This window comes from Protopterus annectens, chromosome 5.part0 (genome assembly GCF_019279795.1).
Source record: "Protopterus annectens isolate FY-2018-M chromosome 5.part0, PAN1.0, whole genome shotgun sequence".
Taxonomy (NCBI): Eukaryota; Metazoa; Chordata; order Ceratodontiformes; family Protopteridae; genus Protopterus; species Protopterus annectens.
Genome location: NC_056735.1, coordinates 485,153,678 through 485,180,133, shown reverse-complemented (window position 1 = coordinate 485,180,133; position 26,456 = coordinate 485,153,678). Strand labels below are relative to the sequence as shown.

General features: G+C 43.8%; 1 protein-coding gene across 1 annotated transcript in view; it reads right to left on the bottom strand.

Moving 5' to 3' along the window:
* Positions 1-12,554: 12,554 nt before the first annotated feature.
* The window catches only part of PRRG1 (proline rich and Gla domain 1), a 368,260-nt gene continuing 354,358 nt past the window's right edge, over positions 12,555-26,456 (bottom strand). Inside the window, exon 4 of the mRNA XM_044072406.1 lies at positions 12,555-16,254. Within this exon, the coding sequence (XP_043928341.1) occupies positions 15,700-16,254 (555 nt within the window). The 3' untranslated portion in view covers positions 12,555-15,699. The remainder of the gene's footprint in view (positions 16,255-26,456) is intronic.

The following is a 26,456-nucleotide window of genomic DNA, read 5'->3' as shown; positions in this document are numbered from 1 at the left end:
TTCTCTTTTGTTTTAACTGAGAGGAGAAATTGCTCATAAAGCATATGAAATTGACAGTTTAGAGCTCTCATAGCTAAAGTGGCTGAGGTGTAAACTTTTTTCCCCCATCTGTCTAGTGCTCTAGAATTCCCTTTCAGAAGGAACTGGATTTTTAGCCATGGACGCCTTAGCCCCCTTGGGACCCTGGGAGATAGTCTCTGGGTCAGCTACTGGGCTTTTGTAAAGAAATTTATGGGAATCAGGTACTCTGTAGTATCTGTCAGGCTTGGCCGGGGCAGGAGGCAGAGAGTCAGGGTTGAAACTGGATTCTAAATAGACATCATCCACAATGTCCAATACAGGAGGGATGGCTAAAGGTCTGTGCTGGGGGAGTAAAAAACTCTGAGCCTTTTCTTGGAATCAGAGTAATCCTGACCTTCCCAGTGAAAATGTTCCCTCATAGTGTGTAAAGTTTCCCCAAAAGAGTAGTCCTCTGGAGGGGAAGCTGAGGGAATAGAGTCCTCAGCATCAGAATCCTCATAAGGAGAGAAGGAATAGTCTTGGTCTTCAGAAGAATCCGAAGAAATAGACAGTTGTTCAGAGGAAGCAGATTCTTCCTACTGTCTAGACCTTTTGTCAGGAGGAGGCTAGGAACCCCTGATAAGAGAAATCAGATCTTCAGCCATCCTGAGCGTCTGTTTCTTAGGCATGGGGCCTTGAACAGGAGAAGTGAAGCCTTTTTCGATTTGGAAGGAGTCTTCGATTTGGAAAACGTTTTGACTGTAAGAGTCATCAGTCTGAAAACGCCTTCAGAAGGCGATGGTGTTTCAGAAGTACCGATGTCCTTGGGAGGTAAGTCGTCGGTAGGGCCTTAAGTAAAAGGCTGCACCGGCCTAGTACATTCCGTCAACATATCCGTAGCGGTCTCTGGCTCCTCAACTGCGGTAGTCAGAGGTTGCGTCGGAGCCTCACTGATAACCGAAGGACCGGAGACCGGATCAACCAAGGCCTCGGAATCGGGCTTAGGCCTGGGCTGTCTATCTTTATCCCTGCGTTTTTTGTGCACGCTGGTAGTCGGTAGCTCCGACGGCATGTTATAATTAAATTTTCTGCCAAAAAAGTGTTGTGCGAAATCAAATCATCTTTTAATAGTACGTTTATTAAATCTAGCACAAAAACAACAAGTGACATCGTGATCAGGGCCTAGGCAGGGTATGCAATAAGAATGAAAATCCTTATGAGGTATTTGCTTCCCACAAGAAATACAATTGTTAACTTTTTGTGACATCGGTCTGAGGCAAGAAAAGTTTCCCCAATGGGGTACTTAGCTTTATAGAAGACTTCGGTCTGAAATTCGAATTCGAAAATCTCAGGAGTCGGCCGACCGGCACTTGCGAACTGCTTCTGCTTCGGGCACCGTGCGGCAAGAAAAACTGAAGAAAATGGCGTTGGCTGCAATATATGTACCCCTGGTGCACTTGACGTCAGGGATGAGGCGACAGCAACCGACGTCGGACCAAGACTTTGAAAATCCGGCCGACTGCGGGACTGCCTGACGACAGGATAACCCAAGTGTAATGACTGTAGCAGGGTAACACGATGAACATCAGAGAAACTTTCTACAACCAATAGCAGCAGATCCCGGAAGGGGATGAGAGAATGTTTTGAGGTATAAGGTAAACCCCAGACAGCGAAGCAGGTTCTTTGTAAAGCTGATGTCCAGAAGGGTCTTTTTTTGTTTGTAGGTACTTGAATGAGCATGTCGGCTAGGTAGAGGAAATCTGTATTATCTGGAACCTGCAGAAGTGACAAAGTACAGTTGTGTACACTTACCATAAATGTAGATGTTCCGAGTGTATTCAATGTTGCAGTCATTACATTTGGGTAATCTGCTGGCAGGTTGCCCTCAGTCGGCCTGAATTCCAAAGTCTTGGGTCCCGCGTCGTTTGCTGTCTTCTCTTTCATGACATCAGGTCGTCAGGGGTATAAAACACGCAGCCGACGCCATTTTCTTTAGTTTTTCTTGCCCACGATGTCAGGTGCCCCCAAAAAGATAGCAATACTAGCAATATTATAAATTTTATTATATATATATATATATATATATATATATATATATATATATATATATATATGGGTCTACTTTAAAAGACCGAACCGACGATTCCCCGACACATGGAAAACGAAGACCAAACGACAGACAGGTAAGTTTATCGACAGGGTGATTTGCCGACAGCGGAAAGACCGACAAGGGTAATGTGTGATCGGGACTCGGTAAGTGTGCGACAGTGACGGTGTTAGGAGCGGTCAGGTAAGTGTGCGATATTGTGGGATTTTGGGTTAGGCTGTGGGAAAGGTGAGTGTGTGTTAGTGTCGGAGTTAGGGTTCGGGTAAGGTAAGTGTGTGACAGTGAGGGACTGTAGTTTAGGGATGGGTTAAGTGAGTTAGGTTTAGGGTGCAGGTAGGTGAAGTGTGCGATAGTGTCGGACCTTGGGGTTAGGGGTGGGTTAAGTGAGTTAGGGTTAGGGTGCAGGTAGGGTGAGTGTGCGATAGTGTCGGACCTTAGGGTTAGGGTTAGGGCTAGTGGATATGGTATGTAGTGTAATGTGTTGTTTACGTTCGGTGTGTCGGTGTAATGGTGTTCGGTGTTTTGCGTTGTCGGTTTTGTGTGTTGTCGGTTATCTGGTCTCGGTGATTTGTGTGTCGGCGAACTGGCGTGTCGGTCTTTCAAAGTAGACCCATATATATATATATATATATATATATATATATATATATATATATATATATATATATATATATTTTACATGCATCAATATAAACTTTACCTTCATCTAAAACCAAATACAACACATAGGTTGTAGAAGATAGAGAAGGAAAGATAAACTGTAGAATGACAGGGGGATGGCGGAAGGGAAACCTGGACTGCAACAGTGAATACACTCGAACATCTACATTTATGGTAAGTGTACACAACTGTACTATGTTCTTCGTGTTTCACTGTTGCAGTCATTACATTTTGGTAGAATTCCAAAGCTATGGTTGGGAGGCTGGAGCTAAACAGCATTAGGTGCGGCTATAAGGCCCTGCAGCACTGCAGTGGCAAAGCCTGCCATGGACTTAGAGTAGAGAGGCAAATGGTAATGCTTTGTAAAGGTGTGAACAGAACTCCAAGTAGCAGCCTCTAGAATGTCCTTGGTTGGTACTCCTCTGAGAAAGGCTGCTGAAGAAGCTGCAGCCCTGGTGGAGTGAGACCTAATGCCCTTGGGCACAGGCTTGCCATGGTGTAAGTAGCAGAAACGGATGCAATGGTTTATCCACTTTGAAATTGCCTTTCCTTCGGATCCTGCAGCATGACACTAGTAGTTGCTCAGTTTTTCTTAGAGCTTTAGTCCTGCTCAAGTAGAATCTTAGCTGTCTGTGTACATCCAAGGAATGCAGAATTCTCTCCCCTTTGTTCTGCGGATTTGGATAAAAAGTTGGCAGATGAATGGTTTAGTTAAGAGCCACACTGGAAATGACCTTAGGCATAAAAGTAGGATTTGTCCTCAGAGACACCCTGTCTGGGTAAAATATGATAAAAGGCTCTACAGCCATGAGGGCTTGTAGCTCTGAAACTCTTCTTGCTGAAGTAATTGCTAGTAGCAGAGCTGTCTTCCATAAGAACTTTATATCAGCGGTAGAAGCTGGTTCAAATGGAGGTAGGGTGAGCTTTTCCAACACATAATTGAGGTCCCATGCAAGTGGTGATCTTCTAGGAGGCCTTAAATTTTTGGCTCCTCTAAGATACTGCTTTAGTAAAGGATGAGAAAAGATTGGTGGCTCAGTATTGTAATGAGCCAAAATGGCATAGACATGGATTTTGATTGATGAAAAAGATGGGCCTTTGTCAAGCATCTCAGTTAAGTATTGTAATATCCGAGGAATATGTGGTTCTGCTGCATCAGTTCCTTGTGCTTGATTCCAAGCACAGAATCTCTTCCATTTGTCAGCATAAGATTTTCTAGTACTAGGCCTTCTGGCTTCCAAAATGACATAAATCACAGCTTTACTGAGAGGTGTCGTTTGCATGATTACAGGATTAGCCATTCTGCCAGGTTCAGAGTCTGTAGTTGATTGTGCAGGATCTGGTTGTTTTGCTGGGGCAGTAGTTGTGGTCTTTGAGGCAAGGTCCAAGCTGGGTATTGAGACAAGTTCCTTAGGACTGGGTATCAGTATTGGCGGGGCCAGTCCGGGGCAATTAATATCATCTTTGGCTTCTCGTCTGACTTTTAGGAGAACCTTGGGTAGAAGAGGCAAAGGAGGAAAGGCATAAACTGCTAGGTTTTTCCAACTGAAGGATAGGGCGTCCACTTTCCATGCTTGACTGTGATAAGTCCTTGTGCAGAATCTTTTCAGTTGATAATTTTGAGGAGAGGCAAATAGATCTATTTATGGGCCCCCCCATTTCTCTGTGATCATGCTGAAGACTTGTGGATATAATTTCCACTCCTGAGGATCCATACGTCTGCCAGAGTGTTTTGTTTCCCTGGCAGGATTTGAGCTTGAAGATTTATTTGGTAGGTCAAAGCTGTGTCCCACAGTGCCATAGCTAATCTGCAAAGGGGGTATGAATGTGTGCCCCCCTTGCTTGTTTATATACCACATGACTGTGGTGTTGTCCGTCTTTATCAGTAGTTGTCCTGGATGAATTAAGTCCTTGAAGGCTGTTAGAGCATTTTGAACAGCTAGCATCTCTTTCTGGTTGATATGCAGATGCATTTGATTTGGCGCTCATATGCCCTGAATGCATCTTCCTGCCATGTGGGCCCCCCAGGCATAATCTGATGCGTCTGTTAAGGTTTGGCTGACAAGGGGTAGAGTGAAGGGCCGTCCCATGTTTTGGTGACAGGCCTTTGCCCACCATAGAAACTCCTGTTGCAGGCAGGGAATGAAAGGAATCATTGTTTCCAGACTGTGTGAATGTTGACTCCATAAACTTTTTAGGTACCATTGAAGTTTCCTCATATGCAGTCTTGCATATGGAATTAGTAGGATGCAGGATGCCATGAAGCCCAGAGCCTGCAGAATTTGTCTTGCAGAAGACTGGGGTTTTGTTGCCATCAGTTTGAAGTAAGTTGTCAGCTGCCTTTGTTTGTCTGGCGTGAGGTAAGCCATCTGGGCAGTTGTATTCAAGCTTGCACCCAGAAATGTTATCTTTTGAGAGGGTACCAGTTGTGATTTATTTTCATTTATTGTGTACCCTAGGCATGTTAGAAGCCTTTCACAAATGCCAGGTGTTGTAGAAGAGTGTCCTTGTTCTCTGCTTGAATGAGACAGTCCAAGTAAGGATATATTTGAATACTACTTTGTCTGCAAAATGAAATTACTGGTGCCAGGCACTTTGTAAAGACCCTGGGCACAGTAGATACGCCAAAGGGCAGTGCAGAGAATTGGTAATGCATTAAGCCAGCCTTGATTCTGAGGCATCTTCTGCATGACTGTCTTATTGGAACATGCAGGTATGCCTCTTTTAGGTCTAAAGTCACCAGCCAAGCATTCTTGCCCAGCATGGGCAGAAGCTGTTGTAAAGTGAGCATTCTGAAATTTGGAATGTCCAGGCCTTGTCCTTTCTGGGTATCAACAACAGTCTTGAGTAAAAAACTTGTCCTTTTTCCTGTTCTGGTACTGCCTGAATGGCCCCCATATCCATGAGGGACGAAACCTGTTTCTGTGCCTCTGCCCATTGTTTTTTTGGCAGATCTGGCCAACCGTTTGTCATTGGCAGAGTGTGGAAATGGACTCTGTATCCCTGTGATACAATGTTTAGGACCCACTTGTCCTGGGTTATTAACTGCCAATTTTGAGCAAAAAGTGCTAATTTTCCCCTATGGGTGCTGCCAAAAGATAAGTGCTTGGTGTAGGCAGAGGGAAGTCATTGGGATTACTTTCTGTAGGTTTGCACTTTATCTCCTCCAGATTTGGAGGTGGATGCGCCCCATTGCTTTGACCTGTATGAGTCTTGAGCCTGGTACCTGGAACCCTTAGGGCATCTGGATTTGCCCCATTTGAGCTCTGTCTGACAGGAAAGGACCAATTTTTTGTAGGCCAGTGTCTATTGAATCTTGGTGGCTGCACTTGTAAGAAATCTTTAACAGTTTGCATAGACTTAGCTTTGTCTTCCATTTTCTTTAAAACCTCTTCTGCCTTAACACCAAACAGAGAATCATGCTGTAAAGGTGCATCTAGTAATTTAGCTTTAAATCAGGCAAATTTTGTAGCAGGCATGCCTCCTTATCACAGATCCAGAAACTGCGGCCCTGCAGGAAGCCTCTAAAGAATCAAAACCACATTGCAAAGTATGCTTTCCAACTTGTTCAGCTGCATGCAATAATTCCTGCAATTCTTTATTTTCTGCACATTCTGAAATCAACATCATTTTCTGTTTCAGCAATCCCATAACATGTTGTTGGTACTTAAGCATATGAAATTGACAGTTTAAGGCCCTGACTGCCAAGGTTGCAGATGTATAAACCTTTTTTCCCCCATCTGTCCAGTGCCCTTGAATCTCCGTCGGAGGGGGTAGGGTTTTTTGCTGATGAGGCCTCAACTCCCTTTGGACCCTGTGAAATAGTTTCAGGATCAGCAGCAGGGTTTGTAAATAAAAATTTATGAGAGTCAGTGACCCTGTAATATCCGTCAGGCTTACTGGTAGCCGGATGTAAAGAGGCAGAGGTCAGGCTTGACTCTGAACACATCATCCACAATGTCTAAAACAAGGGGAATGGCTAAAGGCTTGTGCTGAAGGAGAAGGAAATCCCTGAGCCTCTTTTTGGATTCTGAGAAGTCTTGACTCTCCCAGTGAAAATGCTCCCTCAAAGTATGCAAGGTTTCTCCAAATTAATAATTCTCAGGAGGAGATGCAGGTGGAATAGACTCCTCAGCATCAATAGTGAGGTAAAGATAATTCCTGATCAGAAGAGGAATCAGAAGAAATAGAAACCTGATCTGAAGATTCATAGTCAGTCTCTTGCCTAGGCCTCTTACCTGGAGGGGGATGGATACCCCTGATCAAGGTAATAAGGTCTTCAGCCATTTTGATCATCTGTTTCTTAGGCAGAGGCCTGTGCACGTGGCTCAGGCGTAGTTTTTTTTAGATTTAGAAGATGCCTTTGGTTTTGCAGCTTTCGTCAGTTTGATATATAAATGTTGAAGTCTGAATACACCCTCAGAAGCCGGTGCCTTCTCAGCGGCTCCGGACCCATTAGTGGGAGATATATCCGTTGGTCCAATACCTTGAGTACCTTGCGGCATGCCGGACTCCACATGGGTGTCAGTAGAGGCCTGCGACTCGAAGGTAGCGGGTATCAGGGGGCTGCGAAAGTGCCTCACTGAGTACCAGTGAACCGGCGACTGGCTTAGGAGAAGCTTCGTCGGTTTTGGATCTCGACTGCCGTTCTCTGTCCTTTTCTTTGCGTTTGTTATGTACTCCGGTAGTCGGATTGCTATCCGACATTTCTGGGTAGTTAAACCTATTTCCAACATACTTCGATGCAAAATATACCGACGCTTAATAGTGCGTTGGTTAAATCTAGCACAAAACCGACAGCCAGGCACGTTATGATCAGGGCCTAGGCAAGGAATACAGTATAAATAGAAATCCTTATGAGGTATTTGCTTCCCACAAATAATACAATTAACTTTTTCTGACAACGGTAATAAGCAAGAAAAAAGTTTCCCCAACGGGGTATTTAGCTTTAGTGAAGACTTTGGTTCTGAAACTCAAAGTCGAATATGTCAGTAGTCTGCCGACCGGCACTTGCGAAATGCTTCTGCTTCGGGCACCGCACGGCAAGAAAGACTAAAGAAAATGTCGTCGGCTGCATGTTTTATACCCCTGACGACCTGATGTCATTGAAGAGAAGACAGCAACCGATGCAGGACCCAAGACTTTGGAATTCAGGCCGACTGAGGGCAACCTGCCAGCAGATTACCCAAAAGTAATGACTGCAACAGTGAAACATGAAGAATATCTAAGCCTTGTTACTTTGTGAAAATTTTTGGTGCAATGAAAACACCAAAGGGTAAATAAAAGTGATAGTCCAAAACAGAAAAAGTACAGTTGTGTACCTACCATAAATGTAGATGTTCGAGTGCATTCACTGTTGCAGTCATTACACTTGGGTTATCCTGCTGGCAGGCTACCCACAGTCGGCCCGAATTCCAAAGTCTTGGTCTGGCATCGGTTGCTGTCGCCTCTTCCCTGACGTCAGTGCGCCAGGGGTATAAAAGATGCAGCAGACGCCGTTTTCTTCAGTTTTTCTTGCCCCAGATGTCAGGTGCCCCCAAAAGGGTAAGCTAACAATTTTGCAAATAAAAATGCATGCATTAACATAAACATTACCTTCATCTACAAGCAAATACACCACATAGTTTGTATAGAATAGAGAAGTACAGATAAGTCCCAGCAATGTAAGGGGGATGGTGGGAGGGTAACCTGGACTGCAACAGTGAATACACTCGAACATCTACATTTATGGTAGGTACACAACTGTACTATGTTCATCGTGTTTCACTGTTGCAGTCATTACACTTGGGTTGAATCCCAAAGCTGAGGTTGGGTGGCTGGGCCTAAATAGAATTAGGAGTGGCTATGAGGCCCTGCAGAACTGCAGTGGTGAAGCCTGCTCTGGATTTAGAGTAAAGAGGTAAGTGGTAGTGCTTTGTAAAGTGTGCACTGAAGTCCAAGTTGCAGCCTCCAAAATGTCCTTGGTTGGTACTCCTCTGAGGAAGGCTGCTGAAGTGGCTGCTGCGCTGTTTGAATGTGGCCTAATGCCCTTGGGCACTGATTTGCAATGTTGTGAATAGCAGAAACGAATGCAGTGGCCTATCCATTTTGAAGTGGTCTGCTTTGAGATAGCTTTTCCTTGCGATCCTGCAGCATATGCCACTAAGAGTTGCTCAGTCTTTCTGAAAGCTTTGGTTTTGTCCAAGTAGAAGCGTAGCTGTGTATGTCCAAAGAATGCAGAAGTCTCACCCCCTTATTCTGTGGGTTTGGATAAAATGTAGGCAAATGAATGGTTTGGTTAAGAGCCACACTGGACACTACCTTAGGCATAAATGTTGGGTTTGTCCTCAGAGAAACCCTGTCCGGATGGAAAATTATAAAAGGTTCCACAGCCACTAGTGCCTGTAACTCAGACTCTTCTTGCTGAAGTTATAGCTAGGAGCAGAGCTGTTTTCCATAAGAATTTTATCTTAGCTGTATTGGCTGGCTCAAAAGGAGGCCGTGTGAGCTTTTCCGAGACAAAATTAAGGTCCCATGCAGGTATTGGCGCTCTCCTTGGAGGTCTGGATGTGAAAAAATAGGTGGGTCCGTATTGTAATGAGCTGAAATGGCAGGCGCATGGATCTTAAGTGATGAGAAGTATAGGACTTTGTCCAGCATCTCAGTTAGGTATTGTAAAATCTGAGGAAGAGTGAATGGCTGTCCCTTGTTGTGGTGACAGGCCTGTGCCCACCATCAAAACTCCTATTGCAGGCAGGGAATGAGTGTAATTAATGTTTCCAGGCTGTGGCAATGTTGAGTCCAAACACTTTTTAGATACCATTGTTGTTTCCTCATATGCAGTCTTGCATATGGAATTAAAAGAATGCAGGATGCCATGAAGCCCAAAGCCTGCAGAATTTTTCTTGCAGATAACTTGCTCTTTGTTGCCAACATTTCGAAGTAAGAAGTCAGTTGTCTTTGTCTGGCATGAGATAAGCCATCTGGGCAGTTGTATTTAAGCTTGCACCCAGGAATATTATCTCTTGAGAGGGTACTAGTTTTGATTTCTTTTCGTTTACCGTGTACCCTAGGCAAAATAGTAATCTTTTTACAAACGCCAGATGCTTCAGTAGAATGTCTTTGTTCTCTGCTTGAATAAGGCAGTCGTCCAAGTAAGGATATATTTGAATCCCTCTTTGTCTGCAGAAAGCAATTACTGGTGTCAGGCATTTTGTGAAGACCCTGGGCGCAGTAGATAAGCCAAAGGGCAGTGCAGAAAATTGGTAATGCATTGAGCCAGCTATGAATCTGAGGTATCGTCTGCAAGATTGTCTGATTGGGACATGCAGGTATGCCTCTTTTAGGTCCAAAGTTACAAGCCAAGCCTTCTTGCCCAGCATGGGCAGAAGCTGCTGCAGAGTCAACAGTTTAAATTTTGGAAAGTCCAGAAAAGTGTTTAGAATAGACAGGTCCAGGTTTTGTCCTTTCTGGGTACCAGAAAAAGTCTTGAGTAAAATCCTTGTCCCTGCTCTTGCTGTGGTACTCGCTGAATGGCCCTCATGTCCATGAGGGATGAAACTTGCTTTTGTGCCTCTGCCCATTGATTGTGTGGCAGGTCTGGCATACCTTTTGCCTTTGGCAGGGTGTGAAATTGGAACCTGTAGCCCTGGGACACTACATTCAAGACCCATTTGTCCTGGGTGATTAAGCGCCAATTTTGTGAAAAAAGTGCTATTTTTCCCTCTAAGGGGGCTGCCAAAAGATAAGTGCTTGGTACTGGCAGAGGAAAGTCATTGGGACTGTTTCCTATATGGCTGTGATTTGTCTTCTCCGCTTTTGGAGGTAAAAGCAACCCATTTTTTAGGCCTGTATGAGCCTTGGGGCTGGGATCTACCTCTAGGGCGTCTCTATCTGCCTCTTTGTGGCCTGTCTAACACTGGAAAGGACCAATTCTTTGAAGGCCAGTTCCTGCTAAATCTGGGTGGCTGTACCTGTAAGAAATCCTTAACTGTCTGCACAGATTTCGCTTTATCCTCCATTTTCAACACCTCTTCCGCCTTAACACCAAAGTGTCATGCTGTAAAGGAGCATCCAATAATTTTGCTTTAACATGATCAGGCAGATTCTGTTCCTTTAACCAAGCATGCCTTCTAATGACAGTACCCATAACAACAGCCCTGCAAGAGGCCTCCAGTGAATCAAAACCACATTGCAAAGTATGCTTTCCCACTTGTTCAGCTGCATGCAATAAATCCTGCATTTCCTTGTTATCTGGACATTCAGAATTTGTCAACATTTTCTGTTTTAGCAGTGACATTAAATATTGCTGATATTTAAGCATATGAAACTGACAATTTAAAGCCCTTACAGCCAAGGTAGCAGAAGTGTAAACTTTTTTCCCCCATCTGTCCAGTGCCCTTGAATCCCTATCAGAGGGGACAGAGTTTTCTGCAGTGGAAGCCTTGACACCTTTGGGACCCCGAGATATAGTTTTTGGGTCAGCAGCAGGGTTTCTATATAGAAATTTATGAGAATCTGGAACCCTGTAGTATCTGTCTGGCTTAACCGGTGCAGAGGGTAAAGAGTCAGGAGACAGGCCGGACTTTGAAAATACATCATCTAGAATGTCTAGAACAGTTTGAATAGCAAGAGGTCTGTGCTGAGGTAGTAAAAGAAAGTCTCTGAGCCTTTTCTTAGATTCTGAGTAATCTTGGCTCTCCCAGTGAAAGTGCTCCCTCATGGTATCCAGGGTTGCCCCCAAAAGAATAATCCTCAGGAGGAGAGGCTGAAGGAATAGACTCTTCAGCATCAGAATCCTCATAGGGAGGAAGGAGTATCCCTGTTCAGAAGAGGAGCCAGAAGAAATGGAAACCTGATCTGAAAATTTATATTCTGTCTCTTGCCTAGGCCTCATTAGGAGGGGGATGGGAACCCATGATCAAAGTAATTAGGTCTTCGGCCATTTTAAGCATCTGTTTTTTAGGCATGGAAGTCTGTCCAGGAGAATGCTGTACTTGTTTCTTTGTCTTTAGAGCTGCTTTAATCTTTGCCTTTGAAGCTGAGGTTGGCTTTACATATAATTGTGTAGGTCTGAAAACACCCACAGAAGCCAATGCCTGCTCAGCGTCTCCAAACCCATCTGAGGGAATAGTTTCTGAGTGTCCAATACCTTGAGTATCCAGAGGCCTAGTTGGCTCCACGTGGGAGTCGGAAGCAGCCTGCGGCTCTGAGGTAGCGGGCGGCAGGGGCTGCGAAAGCGCCTCACTGAGAACCGGCGACTGGCCTAGCGGAAGCCTCATCGTCGGTTTTGGACCTCAGCTGCTTGTCCTTTTCCTTGCGCTTTTTATAAATTCCGGTCATTGGCTGTTCCGACGGCATTATATAAATAAATCTTCAGCCAAACTAATGAAAGGCAAAATCGTACCGACGCTTAATAGTGTGTTGGTTAAATCTAGCACAAAACCGACAGCAACGTCGTGGTCAAGCCCTAGGCAAGGAATACAGTAAGAATGAAAATCCTTGAGGTATTTGCTTCCCACAAGAAATACAATTGTTAACTTTTTCTGACATCGGTCTGGAGCAAGAAAAAAAGTTTCCCCAACGGGGTACTTAGCTTTAATGAAGACTTCGGATCTGAAATTCGATTTTGAAAATCTTAGGAGTCGGCCGACAGGCACTTGCGAACTGCTTTTGCTTCGGGCACCACTCGGCAAGAAAGACTGGAGAAAATGGAGTCTGCTGCATCTTTTATACCCCTGGTGCACTGACGTCAGGGAAGAGGCGACAGCAACCAACGCCGGACCAAGACTTTGGAATTCGAGCCGACTGCGGGTAGCCTGCTAGCAGGATAACCCAAGTGTAATGACTGCAACAGTGAAACACAATGAACAGTTTCCTGTAATCTGTTTGGATTACAATTTGAAGACATACATCCTTTACATCCAAGGTTACCAAAAAAAGCTTGAAGCAGAATCAGGAGAAGCAGAGACTGGACACTATGCATTCCGAACTTTGAAACTCTCAGATACAAAAAGAGGTCTCCATTTTCCCTCTTTTCCTTGGAACCAGGAAAAGTTCTGAATAGAACCCCATCCTTTTCTAATGAAGGGTAACTACTTCTTTGTATCAGAGGGATTAAATGGAGTTAGCTTGATGGAATAGCAGGAATGCCTAACCTGTGGGAAGGAGAAAGATATGACATCCAGTATCCACTTTGAATTGCTGAAAGAACCCAAATGGTCTTTGGTAAGATATTCCCAGACTAGAAAGGATAGAGAAAGTCTTTCTGATAGAGGGGTTAAAAGTAGACCAAGGTGGGGAAGAGGTGTGGGAAGCAAAAACAGACAGGAGGCTTGTTTGTCAGGAAACAGGGATTTAGCTCCCTTAAATTCCCACTTGTGTGTGTTTTGAGATCTCATTTTTCCAACATATTTTACCTTTTCAGGATGCCTTATGTTAGTTATGAAAGAAGGCCAGCTTTAGCAGGATAATTTCTTTGAAATTCAGGAGCAGGAAAGAGAAAGATCAGTTTAAAATCCTGCATAATCTTGCTTGAAGATTTTTGAAAACGTCAGCAGCAGGTCCAAAGACAGCAATCTCTATCCAGAGGTGCAGCCAGGATTTTAGACTTCCCCTCAGGAAGAGACTGGAGCACAAGTTATGAAAATCTCAACACAGCAGCAGTAGCAGCTGCTCTGGAGGAAACAACAGCTGCATAACAGTTAAATTTCATACAATGCTTAGCTACTAAGAAGTAGAATTTAGTACAGAAACAGGGGAAGGCAATTTCAGAATCAGGCATATCAAACAAAAGTTTTCCAAGGTCCCCCAATAAAGATGAGAAATACCTAGTTATGTGTATCTGATAATTAAGAGCATGAAAGGCCAAGGTAGATGAGGTGCAAACATTTTTTCACACTTGTCAATTGTTCTAATATCTTTAATATCTTTATCATTGCCGAGGGCATTAGAAGTAAGCAGGAGTTTAGCAGGCTTATCAAATTCCAGTGAGATGCCTACAGGGTAAAATTATTTATTTTATCAGTCAAGCAACAGCAACCAACGCAGAAATACTAAGTCTCTGGTATTCGGGGTCGGCAGAGGGCTACCCTGGCATGGATAACCCAAATGTGATGACTGCAACAGTGAAACACGAAGATCATCAGAGGAATGGCAGACGGTTTTGGGACTTTGTGTACATCTCATCAGATCCTATAATATTTTTTTCCGCATGTCTGACACCAATTTGCCTTAATAATGAAAATGCTGCAGCATCCTTAATACTGTAGGTCTACAGAAAAAATCCCCCAAGGGAAAATCCAGGGAAATGGTGTCCTCTTCTTCTGACTCCTACTCTTCTGGGTGGTGAATCTGAGAATAAGCCAAGGAATCCTCTTCAGAATCCAAATCCCCCTCCTTCTAAAGAGAAATCTCAGTGCCTTTTCTGATGAGGAACAGCAGAATGAAGGAGGCATAAGCAAGAACTGGAGAGGCTTAATAGACACTATGGCTAACAACCATTGAGAAAATTCATGCCACTCCTTCTGACGGTCTCTGACAGCACGGGGAAGAGAAGTATGCTTAGTCTTCTGCTTTTTCTTGGATGGAAGAACTTCCACAAACTGAGAAGGTTCAGACCCCTACAGGGATCCCGACACTTCCTCTCTAAAACAATTAGAGGAATGTCATCAGGATCCTCTGAAATAATTAACCTCGACTCCCCCACTGCAGTAGAAACAGTGGGAGAATATTTAACGAGGCAATGCCATGACAGAGTCTGGAGAGGCAATACAGAAAAAAAAGTCGAAGCATCCAGACAGTCCAAAGAGTTATCAGGAGACACAAAAGAGAGGTCTTGGTCTGAGCGGACAATCGAAGCATTAGACTTGTTTTTTTAAGCTTCTTTTTGGGCTGATCCGAGACATCTGGGCTGGAAACAATGGAATCCATTTTAACATGCAAAAGCTCTGAGAATATGTTTTTCAATATAAATCATAAGAGAAAGCAACCAGCTTCTATGGGTCTTGGAGACAAAGGACTGGCAAAGAGAAAGATTTCTGTAACTGTGACGGACTCCAAGGCAATAGAAACATTTAGTATAATTGTCCCTACAAGGTATTTTACGCCCACAACCGCATTTTCCCTTCCTAGCTGACGAGAAATAGCTTGAATTTTAGTCAAAAAAGGAAAAAAAAGAGGAAGTGCCCCAAAAGATACTAATCTGCTCTACGCAAATGGAACCAGCAATGATTGGATATCTGATAGACCAAAAAAGAAATGCAGGTTCAGTGTTCTGGCTGGCAGCAAGACCGTTATGAGGTACTTCACATCTGTATGTTCCTTATGTACAACATAGTTTTGCCATGCTTCATGCTTCAGTCACAGTCAGATGTAAGGTGAAAGAGGAAGACACCTAGGTTTTGGTACCTTGAACAAGTGTGGCTATCCCTTATAATTATAATTAATACTGCAACGGTGATCACAGGAAGGACATACACGTTTATGTAAATATGAGATTTCACAAAATGGCTCTGATCTAACTTTAGTGCATACAAATATGGCTGTATTTCTTAACACTGAGTAAAATAAATTCAGTACTTAATGGTTCATTTTTTAGTCTTCTTTTCATCTTAATTCCAGTCATCTACCCCAAAAACTCACAATGAAATAACCTTCCTTGACCTTTATAACAAATCAACAGCAATGGTAAATGACCACAGCAAACTACAGGTTGGTAAGTACCTCATTGAATGCACCCTCAAAAGTCACTTCAAACAACTAAGCAGAACATGTGCCCTTTAAAACATGCTGGTTTCTGTCACTTTCATCACTTGCCAGCCAGTTATGCTTAAAATCACATACTTTGCTCCCATACACTGAGAGGTAGTGTTTGGCTCTAAGTGGCAATAAAGTGCTAAATTAAAACAAATGTTTATATTAGTGATTATATCAGAGACAAATTAATGAATATTTTAACTTAATTTGACCCCAGCAACTGTGTGAGAAGCTGCTGCAGATCCTTCACTGTTCTGCAAGGGAGAGATCATAATTTCTTCATACTGTGGAGGCAGATCTGTGTGTTGCTGAGGATCCATGGTACCACTTCTACAAGCAACACTGTGCCCAGTAGCTTCTTCATAGGATGGAGGTGGATCACCATTTGACAATCTTGTTGATTCGGAATCTGAATGTCCACGTACATTTAATGGCAAACTCACAACAAGTCCTGCGCTGCCACAGAGGTCATTTCTGGAAAATGCAACACCAGACTGCCGAACATTTGACTGACTGTGATCAATCACGACAGACGTATTCTGATTTGAGCCAACACGTTGTACTTGCGAGCTGTATGCAGCTCGCCTGAGAGTTCCCTTCTGAAAGTGACACCTCCAGATTAGAAATAAAATTAAGATGATTAAAACAAAACTTGTCAACAGTGGTGCCAGCAGATACATGGTATAAAAATGGCCATCTGTCTCTGAACTATTCCCTTTGAGTCCTTTTTCATAATCTTTCCAGAATTCTTTCTGAAACATTAAAACATGACAAAGAATTAGTGCTGTAAAAGCATTGAATATTTAACACCACACACTGACTCTGTGGGTTCAATTTAAGGACCTGGGTAGACTTGTTTCTGATTATCAATCATTTAACAGATTATAAAGTTTAGGAAAAAAGAAATGATGAAATCAATGCAAGTTACATTAGCCCCAAACTAGAATATGGAATAATAATGTGGAAACCTTACAAGAAAACTAGCACGAGTAAAGTGGGAAGAGTATGGCTGGTACATGACAAAAGCACCTATAAATGTGAAATTTTAAATTATGAAAGATTAAAATATCTAAACTTCAACAGTGTGTCATACAGATACTTAAGAGGGAACCCTATTCAGGTACATAGAGTATTTAGCGATAACTTCCAAGCATTCCCAGAGTTAGTTATTAAAGAGCAGTGCAGAATCATCAGACTGCCTTGAGATTTTATAGGAATGAGACATGTACTAATTTTTTTCTCTGGGTAGCTGTTGCCTGGAGTAGACTACCAAATTAAATTAAAGCAAACACCTACAGATGAACTGAACATAGACACAAGTAAAGAAAGTGATTTAATTACTTTTTGTTCTGCATTTTGTTCTCCTCACTACCTGCTGGCCACTAACTTCCCCGTTTCCACCCTGTTTTTTCTGATGGTAGGGTTTTAAAAAGGATATCAAGTGCCTCTTGCTTGCTCTAATCTTCTATTCCCAATGGCAGTTTGGAATACATGGAACATCCATATTGCTGAGCCTAGATATATGCATGCATCTGTGCATGTGTGTGTATTCCCAAGATGCAGCATGCACCTGGTTTGGTGACTATGTGCCCTCTGCCAGCGTGTTGCATGCTGGTGCATTCAGGATGTAGCACGCAGGCAGAGGGCACACTTCCAGGTGCATCCAGTTCTAAATCAAATGCAAGGATTCCAGTGGAATGAGCTGCTGTCCCCCATTCCCAACCCAGACAGAATAAGCAGCTGCTAGCCTCTTTACTGGTTTCTCCAGCACTTGCTTAAAATGTTATGAAAAACTGGGCCATCTGGGCCACAGTCAAATCCCTCTCCATTAAGAAGCAAGCAAAACTGACTGAATTCTGATAAAATGCCCCTAAGGGAAGAAAGGCTTGACCATTGAGGCATACGCTAGAGACTGAACTGTTCCTACAGTAGACTGTCACGGAGTCTGAGGAAAGAAGTGCGACAAGGCTCTTGCTGCAATACTGGCCATTACGTTGGAGGACAGTAATTCTGTGTGCATCTTGTGTGTATCCATAACAAATCATCTCAGAATGTGTATGGTTCTGACTTTTATATCTATAAAATGTACTTTAAAGCATATACATGGACAGAAAAGAGAGATCAAAGCAACATTATGAAGGAAAAGTAAACCATGACACTACTTTCTTCACTGCCAAGAATCAAATCAAGAAAAAAAGAAGTTATGTCGTACCATAACATTCCATCTGAGTTGTTGATCTTCCAGTCATCACTGATTGGTTCGGTTCCGAGCCCTCAGAACCGAGTCGGCCTAATATCAAGCTCGCGTACACCAAAAACTCTCAAGCTAAGCTGCTACCCACAATGCCCTTCTCCCAGTTACCTCAGATCGAGTTTGCATGCAACATACAGAAGAAACAGAAAGACATTGGCCATCTCTGTGCAGAAACCCTGAAACACCACAAGGACCCAGAAGATCCGCCAGGAGCCTTTGGTGGGGGACGGTGGGAGGGTGTGATGACTGGAAGAATATCAACAACTCAGATGGAACATTATGGTAACACAACTTCATCTGAAGTTGTTAATCTTCCTATTCATCACTGATGGAACAGAATCCCAAGCTACTTGGAGAACCTGGGTGGCCCTTATGGAAGAACATTCCTGAGCACCATTGAGCCGAAGGCTGCTCTTCCACTGAAGACCAGATCCAATTTGTAATGCTTGATGAAGGTATGGGGTTTAGCCCAAATGGCTGCTGCACAAATGTCATCCATAGAAGCCCTGGAATGGAAGGTAACCGAAGTTGTGATGGCCCTAGTTGAATGAGCTTTGATTTAATCAGGTTTGGATTAATTTGTAAGGGAATATGCAAAGGTAATGCAATCTCTGAGCCATTTTGATAAAGTAACTTTTGATACAGCACACCCCTGTCTAGGACCAGAAAAGGAAATGAAAAGTTGGCCCGACTTGCAAAAGGACTTAGTCCTGTCTAGATAGAAACGTAGTTGTCTATGTACATCCAATGAATGAAGGCAGTATTCCCTTTTGTTTGAGTAGTTTGGGAAAAATACAGGGAGCTCAATGGACTGGTTAGTAGAGAAATCGGAAACCACTTTGGGGAGAAAAGATGGGTTAGTATGAAGGGATACTCTGTCCTTGTGGAAGATTAGATATGGGCTCTTTATGCACAAGGATTGTAACTCGGACACCCATCTGGCTGATGTGACTGCCACCAAAAACAAAGACTTTCATGACAGGAATTTTAGATCACATATCGTGGCAGGCTCAAAAGGAGGCAGAGAGGGAGACACTGGAGAACCTGGGAGAGATTCCATATCTCTACAGGCTGCCTGATAGGAGGTCTACTATGGAAAACTCCCTTGAGAAAGGTCTTGCAGAGTTGACAGACCACTCGTGCAGACGGAGGACGCGTCTGCTTAGTCTATCCGCAATCACATTGGAGCTTGCTGGGATATGCATTGCGACTAAAAAGTGGTTGGAAGCTATCGCCCAATGCCAAATTCTCATTGCCTCGCGAAATACGGGGTAGGATTTGGTCCCTCCCTGTTTATGTACCAGACAACAGACGTATTGTCTGACTGGATAGCAATTGTTCCTGAAGGAAGGAGCAGATGAAGTGCCTACAACACTAACAGCACCGCTCAACTCCAGGACATTGACATGCAAGTTGACCTCTAGGTTGGACCACATGCTTGGACTGTCTTTCCCTGGAAGTGCCCCCTCCCACCCTACCAGGGAAGCATCCGTGGTCACCATGGCGTTGGGTTGGGGAGTCTGGAAGGGGCGACACCAAAGATTTTTGTCTTTATGTGAAGTTGTTAAATCTCGCTGTTGATTCCACTGATGGGTAGCGTCCCTAGCACCCTCAATCTTGGGTGGCTCATGGAAGCATGTTCTTCAGTACCGTGGAACCAAAGGAAGACCTGTCCCTTGAAGCCTTATCTACTTTGTAATGCGTGATAAAGGTATGAGGCTTAGACCAAGTGGCTGCAGCGCAAATAGTGTCAAGGGGCAATTTAGCTTGAAAAGCAGAAGACGTAGAGATGGCTCTGGTAGAATGAGCCTTAGGTTTGTGTGTTAATGGCATGCTCGCATTCTCATAAAAGTACAGTTGTGTACCTACCATAAAATACCTTAATCAAGCATTACAAATTGGATCTGGTCTTCAGTGGAAGAGCAGCCTTCGGCTCAATGGTGCTCAGGAATGTTCTTCCATAAGGGCCACCCAGGTTCTCCAAGTAGCTTGGGATTCTGTTCCATCAGTGATGAATAGGAAGATTAACAACTTCAGATAAAGAAGTTGTGTGTTACCATATCGTTCCATCTGAGTTGTTGATATTCTTCCAGTCATCACACCCTCCCACCGTCCCCCACTGTTGCAGTCATTACTCTTGGGTTATCCTGCTGGCAGGCTACCCGCAGTCTGCCAGAATTCCAAAGTCTAGGTCCGGCGTCAGTTGCTGTCACCTCTTCCCTGACGTCAGTGCGCCAGGGGTATAAAAGATGCAGCCGACGCCATTTTCTTCAGTTTTTCTTGCCCCAGATGTCAGGTGCCCCCAAAAAGGTAGGCTAAAAAAATTATGCCAATAATTATGCATGCAGTAAAATAAACATTTCCTTCATCTATAAGCAAACACACCACATAGGTTGTATGAGATAGAGAAGTATAAGCAAGTCCCAGCAAAGAAAAGGGGGATGGTGGGTGGGTAACATGGACTGCAACAGTGAATACACTAACATCTACAATTATGGTAGGTTCACAACTGTACTACGTTCATCGTGTTTCACTGTTGCAGTCATTACTCTTGGGTTGAATCCCAAAGCTGAAGTTAGGTGGCAGGGTCTAAATAGGATTAGGAGAGGCTATAAGGCCTTGCAGAACTGCAGTGGTGAAGCCTGCTATGGACTTGAGTAGAGAGGCAAATGGTAGTGCTTTGTAAAAGTGTGCACTGAACTCCAAGTTGCAGCCTCTAAAATGTCTTTTGTTGGTACTCCTCTGAGAAAGGCTGCTGAAGTGGCTGCTGCCCTGGTAGAATGAGGCCTAATGCTCTTGGGCACTGATTTGCCATGTTGTGAGTAGCAGAAACGAATGCAGTGACCTATCCATTTTGAAATAGCCTGTTTTGAGATAGGCTTTCCTTGAGATCCTGCAGCATATGCCACTAAAAGTTGCTCAGTTTTTCTGAAAGCTAGTTTTGTGCAAGTAGAAGTGTAGTTGCCTGTGTATGTCCAATGAAGGCAGAAGTCTCTCACCCTTATTCTGTGGGTTTAGATAAAAGGTTGGCAAATTAATGGTTTGGTTAAGGGCCACACTGGACACTACTTTAGGCATAAATGCTGGGTTCGTCCTTAGAGAAACCCTGTCTTGATGGAAAATGATGAAAGGTTCCACAGCCATGAGTGCCTGTAACTCAAACTCGTCTTGCAGAGGTTATTGCTAGGAGCAGAGCTGTTTTCCAAGATAAAAACTTTAGATCAGCTGTATTGGCTGGCTCAAAAGGCAGCAGTGTGAGTTTTTCCAAGACATAATTGAGGTCTCGTGCAGGTATTGGGGCTCTCTTTGGAGGGCTTATGTTTTTAGCCCCTCTGAGGTACTGCCTTAGCAATGGATGGGAAAAAATAGGAGGTTCCGTATTGTAATGAGCTGAAATGGCAGAGGCATGAATTTTAATTAATGAAAAGGATAGGCCTTTGATCCAGCATCTCAGTTAGGTATTGTAAAATCTGAGGAATATTTGGTACAGATGTGTCAATTCCTTGTGCCTGGTTCCAAGAACAGAATCTTTTCCATTTTTCTGCATACAATTTTCTGGTACTGGGCCTCCTGGCCTCCAAAATAACATCCATCACTGCTTTAGAGAGGGGAGTGTTTTGAATGGTTACATTATCCGCCATGCTGCCAGATTTAGGGTCCTGAGTTGGCTGTGCAGAATCGGTTTGTTTCGCTGGGTCAGTAAGTGAGGAATTAGAGGCAATGTCCAGGCTGGGCCTTGAGACAAGCTTTTTAGGATTGGGTACCAGTGCTGGCATGGCCAGTCTGGGGCAACCAGAATCATTCTTGGCTTCTCTTATCTGACCTTTAGGAGTACCTTGGGGAGGAGAGGCAGAGGAGGAAAGGCATATACTGTTAGGGGTTTTCCAGCTGAATGACAGAGCATTGCTTGTGATAAGTCCTTGTGCAGAATTTCTGTTGTTGGCAGTTGTGAGGGGAAGCAAACAGATCTATGTCTGGGCATCCCCATTCCTTTGTTATCATTCTGAAGACTTGTGGATCCAGTTTCCACTCGTGGGGATCCGTGAGGTTTCTGCTTAGTTCGCCTGCCAGAGTATTGTTCTTTCCTGGCAGGAATTGTGCTTGCAGTTGTACTTGATAAGTCAATGTTGTGTCCCACAAAGTCATGGCTTGTCTGCATAGGGGGTAGGAATGTGCATCTCCCTGCTTGTTTATGTACCACATGACTGTAGTATTGTTCGTCCTTATCAGCAGTTGTCCTGGATGGAGTAGATCCTTGAAAGCTGTCAGGGCATTCTGAACAGCTAGCATCTCTCTCGGATTGATATGTAGATGCATTTGGCTTGTAGACCATGTGCCCTGAATACAATTTCCTGCCATGTGTGCTCCACAGGCATAATCTGATGAATCTGTTGTTATTGAATGCCTGGCTGTGGGTAGAGTGAATGGCTGTCCCTTGTTGAGGTGACAGGCATGTGCCCACCATCGAAACTCCTGTTGCAGGCAAGGAATGAGGGTAATTAATGCTTCCAGGCGTTGACAATGTTGAGTCCAGACACTTTTTAGGTATCATTGAAGTTTCCTCATATGCAGTCTGGCATATGGAATTAGCAGAATGCAGGATGCCATGAAGCCCAAAGCCTGCAGAATTTTTCTTGCAGATAATTGGGTCTTTGTTGCCAACATTTTGAAGTACAAAGTTAGTTGCCTTTGTCTGGCATGAGATAAGCCATCTGGGCAATTGTATTTAGACTTGCACCCAGGAATATTATCTCTTGAGATGGTACTAGTTTTGATTTATTTTCGTTTACTGTGTACCCTAGGCAAATTAATAATCTTTTTACGATCGCCAGATGCTTTAGTAAAGTGTCCTTGTTCTATGCTTGTATAAGGCAGTTGTCCAAGTAAGGATATATTTGAATTCCTCTTTGTCTGCAAAATACAATTACTGCTGCCAGGCATTTTGTGAAGACACTGGGCGCAGTAGATAAGCCAAAGGGCAGTGCAGAGAATTGGTAGTGCATTGAGCCAGCTATGAATCTGAGGTATCTTTCTGCATGATTGTCTGATTGGGATATGCAGGTATGCCTCTTTTAGGTCCAAAGTTACAAGCCAAGCCTTCTTGCCCAGCATGGGCAGAAGCTGCTGCAGAGTTAACATTCTGAATTTTGGACCGTCCAGAAATGTGTTTAGAAAAGACAGGTCCAGTATTGGTCTCCAGGCTTTGTCCTTTCTGAGTACCAAGAAATGTCTTTAGTAAAATCCTTGTCCCTGCTCATGCTGTGGTACTTGCTGAATGGCCCTCATGTTCATACGGGATGAAAAGTACAGTTTTGTGCCTACCATAAATGTAGATGTTCGAATGTTCACACTGCTGCAGTCATTACACTTGGGTTATCTTGCAGTCACAGTCGGTCCGAGTTCCAAAGTCTTGGTCCGGCGTCGGTTGCTGTCGCTTCCTCCCTGACGTCAGTGCGCCAGGGGTATACAAGATGCATCCGACGCCATTTTCTTCAGTTTTTCTTGCCCCAGATGTCAGGTGCCCCCAAGAAGGTAGGCAATACATATTGCTAATCAAAAATATACAATAAAAACTATACCTTCAGCTACCAGCAAATACACCCCAAAGGTTGTACAGGATAGAAAGGTATAGATAAGTCCGGCTAGTTCAGAGGGGATGGAGGGAGGGTAACCTGGACTACAGCAGTGTGAACACTCGAACATCTACATTTATGGCAGGTACAAAACTGTACTATGTTCATCGTGTTACACTGCTGCAGTCATTACACTTGGGTAGAATCCCAAAGCTGAGGTTGGGTGGCTGGTCTATAAAAAGAGTTAGGATTGGCTATGAGGCCCTGCAGAACTGCAGTGGCAAATCCTGCTCTGGATTTAGAGTAAAGAGGCAGGTGGTAATGCTTGGTAAAGGTGTGTACTGAACTCAAGTTGCAACCTCCAAAATTTCCTTGGTAGGTACTCCTCTGAGAAAGGCTGTTGAACTGGCTGTTGCCCTGGTGGAATGTGGCCTGATGTTATTTGGGACTGATTTTCCATGCTGTGTGTAGCAGTACTGAATACAGTGTCCTATCCATTTGGATATAATCTGCTTTGAGATGGCCTTGCCCTGTGATCCTACAGCATATGCTACAAACAGTTGCTCAGTTTTCCTGAAAGCCTTTGTTTTGTCCAAGCAGAAGCGTAGCTGGCTGTGTATGTCCAAAGAATGCAGAAGTTTCTCCCCTTTATTCTGGGGGTTTGGATAAAAAGTTGGCAAATGGATGGTTTGATAAAGAGCCACACTAGATACCACCTTTGGCATAAAGGTAGGGTTTGTCCTTAAAGATACCCTGTCCTGATGAAAAATTATAAAAGGCTCCACTGCCATTAATGCCTGTAGCTCTGAGACTCTTCCTGCTGAAGTTACTGCCAGGAGCAGAGCTGTTTTCCATGATAACAATTTTAGATTGGCTGTATTGGCTGGCTCAAAAGGTGGTAGGGTCAGTTTTTCCAAAACTAAATTGAGATCCCAAATTGGTGTTGGTGCTCTCCGGGGCAGTCTTATGTTTTTAGCCCCTCTGAGGTACTGCTTTAGCAAGGGATGAGAGAATAAAGGAGGATCCGTGTTGTAATGTGCTGAAATGTCAGAAGCGTGGATCTTAATTGATGAGAAGGATAGGCCTCTGTCCAGCATCTCAGTTAAGTATTGTAAAATACTGAGGAATGTTTGAAACAAGAGGGTCAAGGCTTTGAGCCTGGTTCCAGGCGCAGAATCTCTTCCATTTTTCTGAGTAAGCTTTCCTGGTGCCAGGCCTCATGGCCTCCAAAATGACATCCATAACAGCTTTAGAGAGAGGTGTTGCCTCTTTGATTAATGCATCTGCCATGCAGCCAGGTTTAGGGTTTTGAGCTGACCGTGCAGGATCTGAGTGTTTTGCCGAGTTAGAAGGTGTGGAATTTGAGACAAAATCCATGGTGGGCCTTGAGCCAAGTTCCTTAAGACAGGGTACCAGTGCTGGCGTGGCCAGTCTGGAACAATCAGGATCATCTGTGGTTTTTCTTGTCTGGCTTTTAGGCGTACCTTTGAAAGGAGAGGCAGTGGCGAGACGGCATAAACTTTTAGGTTTTTCCAGCTGAACAGAACAGCATCCACTTTCCATGCTTGTTTGTGATAAGTCCTTGTGCAGAATGTTTGTAGTTGGCAATTCAGTGGGGAGGCAAAAAGATCTATGTCTGGGCATCCCCACTTTTGCGTTACCATGCTGAAGATCTGTGGATTCAATTTCCATTCGTGAGGGTCCATGATATTTCTGCTTAGATCATCTGCCAGAGTATTTTTCTTTCCTGGCAAGAATTGTGCTTGCAGGTGAACTTGATATGCTAGAGCGGTATTCCACAAGGTCATGGCTTGCCTGCATAGGGGATAAGAATGAGTGCCCCCTTGCTTGTTTATGTACCACATTACTGTGGTGTTGTCTTGTCTTTAGTAGTAATTGTCCTGGATGTAGAAGGCCTTGAAAGCTGTTTGGGCATTTTGAACAGCCAACATCTCTTTTTGATTGATGTGAAGATGCATCTGGTCTGTGGTCCACTTGCCCTGAATGCATTTTCCTGCCATGTGTGCTCCCCAGGCGTAATCCGAAGCATCTGTTAGAGTTTGCCTGGCTGTGGATTGGGTAAAAGGCTGACCTTTCTTTAGGTGACATGCCTGTGCCCACCATTGAAACTTCTGTTGTAGGCAGGGAATTATTGGTATTACTGCTTCTAAACTGTGAAAGTGTTGAGTCCAAACACTTTTCAGGTACCATTGTAATTTTCAGATATGCAGTCTGGCATATAGTATTAGTAGTATGCAGGATGCCATGAATCCCAGGGAGATGTGACTTTCTTGCTAGCAACTGAAAATATTGAGTTAGTTGAACTTGTTTGTCTGACGCGAGGTAAGCCATCTGGGCCGTTGTATTTAAGCTGGCACCCAGGAATATAATCTGTTGCAAGGGCACTAGTTTTGATTTCTTTTTGTTTACTGTGTACCCTAGAGAAATTAGCAACCTTTTTATAAACGCCAGATGCTGTAGAAGAATGTCGTTTTTCTCTGCTTGAATGAGGCAGTCATCCAGGTATGGGTATATTTGAATTCCTTTTTGTCTGCAAAATGCAATTACTGGTGCCAGGCACTTCATGAAGACCCTGGGCGCAGTAGATAAGCCAAAGGGCAGTGCAGGGAATTGGTAGTGCATTGTACCAGCTTTGAATCTGAGGTATCTTCTGCAATTTTGTCTGATAGGGACATGCAGGTATGCCTCTGAGGTCCAGCGTAGCAAGCCAAGCCTTCTTGCCCAGCATGGGTAGAAGCTGTTGTAATGTCAACATTTTGAATTTTGGAATATCCAGTTAAGTATTCAGAATTGAAAGGTCTAGTATGGGCCTCCAGGCCTTGTTCTTTCTGGGGACCAGGAAGAATCTAGAGTAAAATCCTTGCCCTTGTTCCTGTTGTGGTACTTTTTGAATAGCTCTCATGTCCATGAGAGCTGAAATTTGTTTTTGTGCCTCTGCCCATTGATGTTGTGTCAGGTCTGGCATTCCTTTTAGCCTTGGTAAAGTATGAAAGTGGAATCTGTAACCCTGAGACACAATATTCAGGAGCCATTTATCTTGGGTGATTGTTTGTCAGTTTTGAGAAAAAAGTGCTAGTTTTCCCCCTAAGGGGGCTTCCAAAAGTGA